The sequence below is a fragment of the Ipomoea triloba genome, chromosome 1 (assembly GCF_003576645.1).
Source record: "Ipomoea triloba cultivar NCNSP0323 chromosome 1, ASM357664v1".
Taxonomy (NCBI): domain Eukaryota; kingdom Viridiplantae; phylum Streptophyta; class Magnoliopsida; order Solanales; family Convolvulaceae; genus Ipomoea; species Ipomoea triloba.
Genome location: NC_044916.1, coordinates 33514404 through 33528318, shown reverse-complemented (window position 1 = coordinate 33528318; position 13915 = coordinate 33514404). Strand labels below are relative to the sequence as shown.

General features: G+C 30.5%; 1 protein-coding gene across 1 annotated transcript; it reads right to left on the bottom strand.

The window, feature by feature from the left end:
* Positions 1-1976: 1976 nt before the first annotated feature.
* Positions 1977-4767, bottom strand: LOC116021623 (pentatricopeptide repeat-containing protein At3g26540-like). The gene has a single exon (XM_031262077.1). The coding sequence runs from the start codon at positions 4685-4687 to the stop codon at positions 2576-2578; it is 2112 nt and encodes a 703-aa protein (XP_031117937.1). The 5' UTR covers positions 4688-4767; the 3' UTR covers positions 1977-2575.
* Positions 4768-13915: the final 9148 nt, after the last annotated feature.

Sequence of the window (13915 nt, the reverse complement as noted above, 5' to 3'; positions counted from 1 at the left end):
AAAAATAAAAGAATAAAAAGGTCATCACATTTAATATGAAACTTTAATATATATACACACACATATGTATGTGTCTATGTATGTATTGTATATTATTAATTTTAATTATTTATTTATTTATTTATTTTAATTATAATTCTTATTTACTACTCCATATTAAATAAATAAAAATTACTCACAGTCAATTATAATTACTAAATATTTAATAATAATTACGATTCTAATTGTAATATTTTACGGCCTCTAAGTCTTACTTAAATTAAAGTGTGATTTGCATGCAAAATTAAGTATTTATCTTTGGGAGACCCGAAATACCGGCCACGTGGTATCATGTTCCAAAATACAATTAAAAAATGAGAATATTAATATATTGCATTTCTATTATTAGTAGTAGTCGTAGAACAGTAGAACCTTCCTGTAAATGATGCTATTGTTGTTGGAATAAGGGTACCTTTGATCTTTGAACTATTCATGAAAGAAACAATTAAACACACTCAATTTTTTTTTTTTAAGTTATAGTTAATTAGACACTTGAATTTAGAAAAAAGTGCACTCAACCTTATTTGACCTGTTATTTCTGGTAACTTAAAAGCTAAAAGTGATTGAAATGCTACATCAATATGTTTTGATGACTTGGATGTACAATTCAAATAATAATAATAATAATAATAATAATAATAATAATAATAATTTATTGAAAATTAAAAATATTTTAAAAAAGCTTGCTGTCAAGCTTTAATTTTTTTTTAAAATAATAATAATAATAATATTATTATTATTATTATAAAAATTAAATATTTGAAAAATAATTTGGCTGTCAACCATCATGGATTCATGGAATCATCAGCTAAGCTTTTTAAAAAGTAAAAAATTAAGATTACGGTCAAGCATTAAATTTTAAAAAATAATAATAATAATATTTTTATTATTATAAAAATTAAATATTAAAAATAATTTGGCTGCCAACCATCATGGCATCATCAGCTAAGCTTTTTAAAAAGTAAAAAATTAAGATTGTAATATTAATAAATTATTATTATTATTATTATTATTATTATTATTATTATTATTATGTGAATAAGTGAATTGGACATCTAAGTCATCAAAACATATTGATGTGGCATTCGAATTACCTTTAACTTGGAGATTACCTGCAATAACAAGTTAAATGTGGTTAATTGTTCTTTTATATATATATATATATATATATATATATATATATATATATATATATATATATATAAGTTCATGTGTCTAATTGAAACTCTTTCTAGTTCAAGTGCTTAATTGCATTTTTATAAATAATTCAATGGCTTAATTAACTATTATCCCTTGTTGTATTGAAGTACTTTGTAACTACGCACCTGGGTAGGCTGAGTAAAAGAGTGGTGAGCGATTTATTGATTTTTTTTTTTATTTGTGGTTGTAAATTTTTCGCGGCACTTAAAAAGAGTAGTGGCAATATAAAATGGGGATTTGTTAGGTCGATAGGTTCAGCGCAGCTATACTGTACTTATTTTACTTTTAATTGGAGTGTAAAAAATAACAAAACAAAATTCTTCAACAATAATAAAAGAAATAAATTTGTTTCCCATGGTATAGGCAATGTATACACGTGATGAGTGCCTCCGATCCCCCTCTGAACTGTATACCAAACATAGATTTACCTAAACGAAAAGAATTGTTATTTAACAATTTAGTACAAATGTTACTGCTTTCTTCATTAGTTATCACTGATAACTACACTATCACTATTTGATAGGATAAAATTTAGAGAAAACATTAATCGAGTAACAGTTAATTTGGTAACTAAAAGTTTTAAATATGCTTCTAGTGGAAGCTATATATTGACTCTTTCAATTGCATAAATCAAAGCTATGATAAAAATTTTCTTATTATACATAAATTGCAATCAATCACTTAAAATTAAAAAATAAAAATAAAAACATCTCCACGAGGGAGGAACACATGGATCATGTTGGACCGTCCAAAATCCAAAGAATGGACATATCATCAGTACATATACAATTGAGTAATATATAGTACAAAATCATGTGGGCTAAAGGTCCATTCCCCACCCAACCCACCATATTAACTCATTCACCAAAAATTTCCAAGTATAGCACGGAAAGCAACATAGGCAGAAAGTACATCTTAATATGCATACCTGCCAAGTGCCAAACTTTCCAACTCTAAGGTGTGAACATTTCTACCATCTATCTCATGGTTAACCATATTTTTCATGTTCAAACAAAACATATTCACGGGTGATCTGAGAAGAAATCCAGTTGATAATAGGTGAATCTGGATTACATGGGCATGCTATGAGAGTATGATTATATGCAAAAGCATTCTTGCCCCCAAGTCATCATATATATAATGATAAGAACAAAATCAATCATTTATGTCAAGAATTCGGGATTTGCTTGGCCCGCTCCAAATTGCAGATCCTTGCACCTTCAAATGCGACAATCCAAGCAGAGATGCAGATGCTTCCTTTACCTCCCTCATGCTCACTATTGATTCAGCATTTCTCACTACCACAAGAAGCTTTGCCAGCAAAGTATAATTATGCTCACTCTGCAATTTCAGAACAATTTTTGCTGAAAATTTGGTTGCGTTGATTAATAGCCCAACTTTCCAACTTGAGGTTCCTTTGCTCTCTACAAAAGTGAACAACTCTCTCTAACATCTGTATGGTGGGAGAAAAAGGCAACTTCTTCATGAAATCCTCAAGCTCATCAAAGTATCCATGCTGACCAAACAGTTCAATCATGGATTCATAATGCTCCAACCAAGGGGTAATCCAATATTTATCACTCATTAAATCAAAATATTGTCTACCTAACTGTACATGACCCTCACGAATGCACACAAGAAATATAGCTTGGAAGGTAGTACTGTCTGGACTAATTCCCGTCTCCTTCATTAACTCAAATAATTCAAACACGTAATCACTCCTCCTATTATGATAACATGCTAGCATCAAAGAGTTCCAGAGAAACAAATCCTTTTGAGGTGCTGCGGCAAAAATATAAAGAGCATAGTCAACACAACCACATTTGGAGTACATGTTAACCAATGCTCCATTAATCACAATATCCATCTCATAATCATTTCTAATAATGTATCCATGGATTTGTTTGCCTGGTTTCAGAGCAAAAGTATTTGCACAAGCAGCCAAGAGGGTTCCAAAAGTATATTTACTTGGTATTGTCCCTCCTAGCATGTTTGAGAAATTCATCATTGTTGCGTCTCCCATCCTATGGAAATTATAGCTAGTTAATAAAGCATTCCAAGAAACTGCATCCCGCCATTGGCTCATTTCATGAAACAATACTCTAGTCTTTCTCAAGTGCCCACATTTTCCATACACGTCAAGAAGCGCATTGGCGACAAACAAATTGGAGTGGAGTTCATGTCTATACATGAATCCATGAACCTGTTTCCCCAATTCAATATCTGAAAGGGCAGCAGACACATTGAGGATCAATCCAAGAGTAACATGATCAATGTACCTGGTCTGTTTGCACATCAGAAAGATAAGCTGTAAAGCTTCATCACATTCACTATTATGCACATAGCCTGCAAGCATTGCATTCCATGAGATCACAGTCTTTTCCGGCATCTCGTTGAAGAGGTCCCTTGCCTCCCTTGTTTTCCCATCCGTTGCATACCCTGACACCATTGAAGTCCAATGAATCAAATCTTTTGAACAGATCAAGTCAAAAATCCTCCGTGCACTTACCAAATCCCCACATTTCCTATATAAATCAATAAGAGAACTTGAAACCACCTTATCCATCTCAGCATTAATCTTAATAGAAAATCCATGAATTTGAAGCCCTTCTGTGAGCCCACCAATGGTCAAGCAGGCAACAAGAGCATTTGATACAGTAAATGTCAGAGGCACAACATTTGCCCTCACCAACTCTGAAAACAGAAACAGGACATCCTTTCCAACACCCATGTCAAGATACCTTCTGATGATTACATTCCATGAAACATTATTTGGATTCTCAATTTCATCAAACATCCTCCTAGCATCATCCATCTCCTGGCATTTCCCATACGCATCCACGAGTGAAGTTTCCAGAATTACATTTCCAGAGAAGCCAAACTTCACAATGAGAGCATGCACTTGTCTCAAAATCCAAACATTCAAGAGAGAAGCACAGGACACAAGAACACTTGCAAATGTGATCTCACTAGCAGAAACCCCTGACTTACGCATGCACAGAAACATTTCCAACGCCCTCTCGGCATACCCATTTTGCGAATAAGCAGTAATCATCGCATTCCAAGACCCGCCGTCTCGTTGAGGCAATTCGTCAAACACCTCTTGGGCATCCCTCAAGCAGGCGCATTTTCCGTAAGCTTCTATAGCTCTGTTGAGCAAAAACAGTGGCGGATTTGGGGAGAAGGTGACCAAGTGGGACTCCACTTTCCGGAGCTCGACAGCGGCTTTGTTTGAGGCGCAGGTTCTGAAGAGATGAGCGTAGAGAGAAGATGGAAAGGGTAATGGGGCGGCAAAGAGGATGGAGACGGCCTTTCCAAGGCTACCAGAGCGGATGTGATTGGTGATTGTGGTGGTTAAAGCCTTAACTTCAGCCTGTCGCGGTGGATTAGTGGTAGTGATCTTAACGTTGAGAAGACGGTACAGGATTGAGGCCTTGTTTGTGCCCATGTAAAATACAGAAACCAACAGATTTTTGAATTGCAGTTTTATTTATAGTTTGGGAGTGAAACATTGAAACATTCTATGTATTTGAGTTAGACTCTATATCCTAGTCTCTGTGATTCCTTCCTTATATATATTTCTTGTATCTTGTATTATTGTAATTATTAAACCAATATAGAACACTTTTGGTTCTCATCAAACTGATATTCTTAATTTTTCTTTTTCGAATATATTTTAATGAATAGGAAATTAAATTTTAGTGTTTATTAAAAAAAAAAAAAAAGAAAACAATAACCTCATCAAAGTAAAAGAATAAGACTAAATATGAAAAATGTTATCATACTAAAACAAATTAAACTTAGCTTATAGCACACATTCAATTCACAAAAATAAAATATCATTATTTGATCATTTTGATTTACGAGAAAGTTGACCCTAACTAGTTGGTCCATTAGAATGTTTATGGTTTAATTTATGACTCAATTCAAGTTGATTCATAGTTAATCAGCTCAAACAATATATAAGATCAATAGATAATTTTCACCATGAATCAAACCTAGAACCTTGCAACTATCAAGCCAATCGTCCATCCAATTAACTAAGAGTTGACCTTAATATAATATTATTCTTGAAAATAGACATATTTGGTGTGATAGATAATTCGAACCAACTCAAATAGATCATCATGACTTAATCCAATTATTTTAGTTTGGTCCAAAAAACATCACAATCTAGTTATGAAACTTGATCAAAGCGTCTTGCATCAGTTCATAGGCAACAACCACAAGAATCTACCCAATTGGGAAGTGATCTGACTTAGCTTCGGGAACTCGACCTGAGTATATAGTTGAAAACATAGCATGTACAAATGCCCACATTGAGATTGTCAAGATACCTCATTGAAAATCATAATGATCATATTTTGATGGTAGGGTATGTGCTTTAAGTGCAAATTAAATTAATATCTTGTTGATGATAATTCAAATGTAATGAACGCATTATAAATATATAGATCAATAGTATTATGATGAAGAATTTTTAATTTTAGCATTATAATCTTATTGTAACAAAATTCTTTATAGAGAATATAATTATTTCTCATTAATTTTCTTACAAGTTAATTACCTATCATTGTCACGTTTTGTTGCTGACAATTTCATGGATGTTTACATTCATTATCATAACTTAATTTAGGGAGAAATAACGCTATTTAGATCAAGTTTTGAAGCAAAATAATAATATAATATGACATGTTAATAAATATCATAATTTATGAATCATTACGAAATAATCATTAGTAAAATAATTTTGGTCTATATAACATTATTGTTAGGTCAACTTATTGTGTTTATGCACTAATCATTAGTAAAATATTTAATTTTCATGGGTATTTTTTCATTTGGATGACGGGAGAAATTCAAAAATATTATTCGAAAAATTTAAATTTCAAGGATATACTTTTTTGTGTAGTTATTTAAATTGTTTATGGTGTTAGCTATTGGGAAAAAACATGTATCAAATAGATCAGACCCAAGCGATACTTTAAGAAGTGTGGTTAGGTCTCACAGAAACTAATACAATTTGAACTTGATAATGAGATAAATCTTTGGAAATGGGTAGTTGGATTATGAGTACTCAACATAAGGGGTATTCTGGGGGCGTAGCTAGGATGATCAAGTTTAGTGGGGTGATGCGTAAGATTGATTAATGGGAGAGAATGTAAAGATAAAGGGGTGTTTTGAGGTGTGGGTAGGATGAATAAGTTGATGAATTAAATTTATATATAAATATAAATAATATGAGATTCGAAATTTTTAGAAAAATAGTACCAACGAAAGAAAGAAGGCAGAAAAATATAAGTTATGTGTAATAAACACTTTTCTTTCAATCAATTCGCTACCTTGTTGTTTGATGGCACCACTGTTACGTTACTATTATATTCCAAACGGAAGGTCACAAGACTATAGATATGAGTAATATAATTGAGTACTCAAGCTATATTATTCTCAGTGAATTAGCTAGAACAACGAGAGAGCACTTAAAAATTTTGTTGAAAGTGTTGGTGGGGGGAAATGTCATTCTTGCTATATTGGACTCCACATACATTTGTATTACAAAATAGCTACTTAACATGTCATTCTTTTTCGTTCTTTATAGTGTCTAGTAGATTATTTCACGTTACAATATTATTTGCTTTGTACTAATTTGTAATTTGATGATGTAGAAAATAACACAATGCATGTGAGAATAAATGAATATTACTATATATCCAACATCTTGTTGTCTAATTATTTTAAGTCTTACCCGTTATGCTTTCTTTTCTTTATATATATACGCACTATCCATTATTTCATCCATTTGTGTTGGGTTTGGATGGGTTGTTTAAACCATCACAATTATATATATATATATATATATATATATATATATATAAAACCATATACGTGACAATGATGAGGATATGGGATGAATTCAAAGGAATCCAAAATAATGCTCCAACCGAATTAGTGTCGTCGCAGAAAGCAACCTTTATACTCCGAATTATTTAATAGGAAAAAAAAATTGAGTGTTCAAATGTCATTAGCACATCCAAATAAGTTAGAATGTAAATGATAAATATTAATGACTCTCCGGGTTAGTGATAAACTACAGAGTATTAATTAAATGATTTTTGGGTTAGTAACAACAAACATATATGGACAGTGATGAATAAATTAAACTCACTGTAACATATCATACTACAAGAACATAATCGAATAGAATATCTCAATTCTCAAGTATATATGTCTACCTTGTGTGGTTTACTTATTTTGTGTGATTTACCAACTATTACACAAAAGTAGAGTTTATTTCGTGCACAACCTCAAATAATAATTACGACTCATTGAAAATCTGTTTCAAATTATAATTATTAGAGTTCACGTTTTGTGCTTTATTTTAAAATTAATATCATTGTTTCTTCATTGATATCTTGAGCCAAAATCAACAAACATAATGATTATATACAATTCCAAAAGATTTTGACTATTACAATATGCCATAAGAGTGTGAAGAGTTGTGTAGTAGAGGAAGATTCATGTGGCCTTTTTTATTTTATATTATTTATCAAATTCTGCTTTTAAAATACATGCATTGGATTATTAGTGCACATCCCCTCCACTAGCTCAATTAGACTTGCTCACAAAAAAATTCAATCACCCTCAAGACCTACAATTGTTAGTAACAAATTCCTTAACATTCTTATAACAACATTATTCATTATATAATAATTGTTAAGTTAGGTTTTTAAAATTAGGTTAAGGTTGTTATTTGAGTTATAACACTTATAAGTGTGATTTATAAGTTGATCCAAGATATTTGATATTTACTCGAGGTAGAGTACATTGTGATTAAGCTAATGCATCTTAATAGTCTGCTATTATATATCTATCCACTTAAGTTAGTCCGGCCAAGTCCACTGTCCCATCACATGATTATAGAGAATGATGTAGCAAAGGAAAGGATTCCCTATAATAAAGGTTAAATAATTAAACAGGTAAACCTAAAGTTGATTGCAGAATGATAAAATTAAGAAGCAACGATGCCAATCAATAAACAAACACAAAAAGAAGAGAAAAAGCAAACACTGAAAAAGGGGAAAGTGTGAGTAGAAAAAGTGAATTTGAAAATAAATAATAATACACTGACAAAGTTTTATTGTGATGAATTGAAACAATAATGTATCTGCGCCTGCCTTCAAAAAAAAAAAAAAATGTATCTGCGCCTCTTTGATAACTTGTGCCGACAGTTTGTATAATTGAATATATATTTCGATCTGTATTTAAATAATTAAATTTGAAAAAAAAAAAAAGAGTCAAAGAAGTCCTTTTTTTTGTTGCCAGTCAAATAAGTCCTAAATAAATTAAATACTTGTTACTGATTGGGTTAATGAGTTTGATTAATTGATAGTATTACTTGATTGTAGAAAGATGTTCGGTAAATTAGTTGATAATTGATTACATGCAAAATGACTTTTTCAAAAAGTTTTTTTTAAAAAAGGTATTTTAAGACGTTTTTTTTTAATTTTAACATTTTGGAGCAATAAGATTTTACAGAAAACTAATTAACCATACACTTATATTGAATGTTTAACCAAGTCAAATAGCTAATAGTTGTCAAATATGGCTGTGTTTGGCAGAGCTTATAGCTTATTTTAAGCTACTAATAAGCTATAAGCTTTGTTTGGTAATGTTCTCAAAATAAGCTAGTAGCTTAAAATAATAGCTTATTTTGAAACGCTACTTCAGGTAGCTTTTCAAAAATAAGCTAGTAGCTTCTTAACTTTTTTCCATCTTTATCCTTATTATGTTATATAAATGACATCATGTATTACTCCCAATTAAAACTCTTTTGGCATTTTTTCTTCAATATGTTTCGTTGTAATTTTAATTTGATATTTGTGTTTGAACAATAATTTTTGTATGAACTAATTTTATGAATTATAAACATCTTGTTTTACTATATATATTTTCAAATATATGTTCTTATTTTATATTTTATGAAATTATATTGATTTCATTATTTTATATTTTAATATGTAAACAAACCTATTTAAATTTAAAACTATTTTAACTTTTATGAAGATGTCCTTTTTAGTCTTTTTACATTTATCAACTTATCAAAAAACTAATTTTACCAAACACTTTTAAGCATAACAACTAGCTTAACAGCTCTTCAGATTTCAGCTTCGAGCTTATAGCTTTTCAGCTTTCAGCTACCGTTTCAGCTACGTTTGTCAAACATAGCCTATGTTAAAATTGGTTGATAAGCTAACTATGTTACCAAATATGGCCTAAACTGTGTAATTGAACTCGTAATTACACAACTTTATTGAGATCCCTTAAATGAGTAAAAAAGTATAATTGAGTCTTATTTTTATTTATATTCAATAAGTTACTATTGATTTAACGCATATTAGACTAGCTTTCACATGTGATATTAATTCAATAATGTAGTGAGTATTTAACAACCACGGTGACTAGACAAAATTTTAAAATACATTAGTGAAAATTTCTTTATTTATTAAAAAAAAAATGAATGAAAACTACCACTCTCAGCAAATGATGAGGTGGGTGGGTGGGGGGTGTCAAGTAGCCACCCCTTAACTCAAATAAAATGAGGGGTGACCATGGGTGTCCCTTGTCTTAGATCATACAATGACCCCTCGCTTACCAAACGAATACTGCCAATCTCTATAACATTTTTTACATTGAGGATTACCGACTTTATTACGTTGTGTATCTGTTCACTGAGGCTCGATCTCATGAAGAGTGTCACTACATATCACATGACCACAAGATCATTGGCAAGTTATAGGTAATTTAATTACAAAAATAAAAATGAAAATATTAAAATAAAAAATTAATATATCATCACGTAATTAATTTGTCATCAAACTTTAGGCCGATCTAGAAATAAAATTTCGTCGGTCTATATATGTATATAGATCAAAAGCTGTATTTTCTGGTCCAACCACTAGCATCATTCATGAATCAAGTCGCCCCAATAATTATTAATATTCCTCCTTAAACTAAAGTCCTACCATTTGACATATATGTATATTAGAGATCAGATATGCGTGCGAGCAAATTAAAGTAAGGAATAAATCTCAGCAAATCTCACCTATCAACACACGTGCATCTCCTTTGAATATATATACCATATATTTAAATACAATCGTATAAATAATGAATATATAATGATGTTCAAAACTAGTGTTATTATAGTTAAATGTTACTAGCTGATGACTTTAAGTTAAAATTTAAATATCATAAATTTGATTTTATGACCTAACACTGAAAAATAATTAAGGACGACCATTTATATAGCATATTTAAATAGATGATTACTAAACATGATTTGTTTGTTTTGTTTTTTTTTTTTTTTTTCTTTTTGTTTTCCAGTGTCTATATAATTACATCATTGCATGGATATGTTGTGCATGGTAGTTAACTAATACCCTATTTTATTTTGGTAGTCTAGAAAGTTAAAATTTTGACAGACGTATTGATATATATGTTGTGAAAGCAATATTTTTAGATTTAAAACAAAAATGATCTTTGAATTTATTATACCAATAGTCAATTGGAATATTGTTCAATTTGCCTAGTCATAGTCGAGCACACCAAATTATGGGTTAAAAGGTAGCACTTTGTATCGAAAGGATGCCCAAATAAGAATTCTTGCTAACATTTTTTCCGTCAAGTTCATCGTCTAAAGCGATTTAGTCCTTTTATGTGATTAGATAAGACTTTTTTAGCACTATTGACTCTGACTCTGTTACAATGTAGTATCTATCCATACATATTTTCTCAACCTATTGAAACACAAAAAAGTCAATGTCTATACTAAGGTTCGAACATGTGACCTCTCATTTAAGAAAGTCACAAAGGTATTATTTAAAAGCTACAAACTACTTGGCAAATAAAACTTTAATTCTAAAAAAAAAATCATGATTGAGAACGAAAATAATAAATTTATTATTAAGAGTACAATTTGTCAATTTCCATTATATGTACTGTTTTAATTGAGGGGAAGAAGAAAAGTATTGCATGGACTCTTATTTCTTACTTTTAACTTCTTCTCTCTCACAAATTCTTGATGTAGATACTTTGTGATTCACATGATGAAAATATCATATTCTTATTTGACACATCATTAAATAGAAGTGAATGAGTAGAATTTGAATGTACAAGTAGTAAAACTCGGGAAAGAAAAGATATAATTTTGTTGAATTAATCAAAATACGTCGTTTAAATAAGAGACAGAAAATAAAAATAAAAATAAAAATGAAAAATGAGATTACACGTTAATGATATTTGTATGGCGTGAAAAGTGGAGCCGTGGAGCCGTGGAGGTGTCAAATTAAAGTCATTATTGATTGTGAATGCTTGGGGTGGGTCCACGTTTAGAAATAATTAAATATTGTGAAGAAGGCTAAGCCATATATTTCAACTATTTTCACTTTTTCTCTCGAAGATGCAAAATCATAATTATCTTCTTTAACCCATGGATAGGAATATTCATTACAATGCAAATGATAAGTGTACTTTTATTATAGTTATTATTATTACTCCGTCCCATTTTATCTGTCTCATTTATTATTCATGAGTCAAACCAACTCTTCCTTCTTTTATTATTTTTAAATTTAATTTTTTGTGTTTAATAGTACTTTTAATGTAGTTTTTAAATATATAAATTTTATATGTTAATGCTAAACTTAATAATATGAAAAATTGGATTAAAAATTACTTCAGTCAAGCCTCGTTAAACGAACCAGACAACCATTTTGGGACGGAGGTAATATTATTATTATGTTAGATTAATTATATCACATGGTAACATAATATGCGATAATAAAGATCGTACTAATCTTCAGCCACAGCTCTTAATCAATGAAGGTTGAGTGATCTTGACTATTGCACAGCTTACGTAGAGGAATTGTGACCTTATATAACTACTAGCCATCATTGCGATTGTTGTATATAATTAGGTCTCCTAAATCTTAATCAGACTCTTAATCATAAACGAAGTCTAGCTATTTGGGTTATTAGTGTTTCACCACATATCAATTACTTAATTAATATTATCATAACTTATTCTAATGTTATAATAATAATAGGAAATCGTTACAAATTATACATCTTAATTTTAATGGAGAAAGAAAAATAAAGTAAAAAAAATTATGATTCACGTTTTCTTTCCATAATTAGTCAGAATATGTTTCATTATTACTTAGTAGATAGTAAAAAAATTTAAGTAACTCACCAGTTTGGGATAGTTTGTAAACAAATTTTTTTAATACAACTATGTGTCAGGTTAGAGCAAGCTCAATCTCAAAATCAATTTTGAGATTTTTGTTAGGCTAACAATGATATGTGGAGAGAGAAAGAAAGAAAAAAAAAAACAAATAAACAAACAAACAAACAATTGCGCATCATGCATTGAGCATGCTTCGCGTGCGGGCGGGGGTTCGAACCCCACTTCAAATGTCATAAGAGTTGGGCTCTCTAAATTCGAGAAGGGTGTGGGTTGAATTTTTTGTGCACATAGTAATACGATGACTAACTGAAAGGTTGTTTGTGCGACTCGCGATTTACTACCTTTCAAGACTCTAGGGACGGGGGTAATGCAAGCTAGGATTGTATATAACAACTTACGACACCAGAAAAATATTTTTTTTTTCTAGAAAACCAACCATAATAGTGACCTTAGCTAGATGTCAATATGTCATATATAGAATTTTTCATGTGAAATTATTTCCTAAGGAAAAGAGTTGCAATATAATCAATTTTATAGATTTTTTTAAACGAGGTGGGGTGGAGTTGGGGGATCCATCACTCTCAACTAAATTAAGAATGGAATTTTTTTTTCAAAAAAAAAAAAAAGAAGAATGGAATATTTAATACGTAAATAATACATTTTGATTGGGTAATCAAGTATGATGTATGACCAATAAATTAAGGCCACAAACCAAAAATAACACCCAACACTAACAAAAACCATGAATTAGGGAGAAGGTAAGGTCAATTACACCGAGTGTTTACATCAATGCGCCGAAATTCTTAAAGATAATTTTTATATTTAAAAATAATTTCTTAAATAAAATTTAAAATTTTATAAAATATTATAATTCTCTCTAATCAAGAGTGGAGTTACGGAGAAAGGCAGTTAAGGATAGCATCTAGGCTTCCGCTTCTTTTTGATTGAAAAAAGTCTTAAGTTTTTAACTATCAAGACCTTTTGGTTTAGTGATCACTCGATTGCACCTCCATATAGAAGATGGTGGATTTGAGTCTCGGTAGAGATTATATTGACTCTTTATGCTTAGTAGTACTCAAAATTCAATCGGATGAAATTGTGATCATTTAAATTTATCTTCTAATACAATTTGTCTCTCCTGAATAGTGATTGTGAGTTTTTTTCTAGTAGTAATTGCGGAATTCCCCGCAAGAGAATTGACTTATTGGCTTATTGACCAATAAAACAAATGTGTGTGTTTAACCGTGTGATTAATGTAATATGAATCTGGGAGCAGAAATGTGGAAGGCAAATGAGCCAAACGGACTTGCGCCCACCCATCTAGAAATCCTTGACTTTTTTGAAATCTCTAATTGATGAGCCACACCAACAAGAAACTTTGTTGTTATTAAAAGGAAAGAGACCATGGACCCTACCACCCCCACCCCCCTAAAT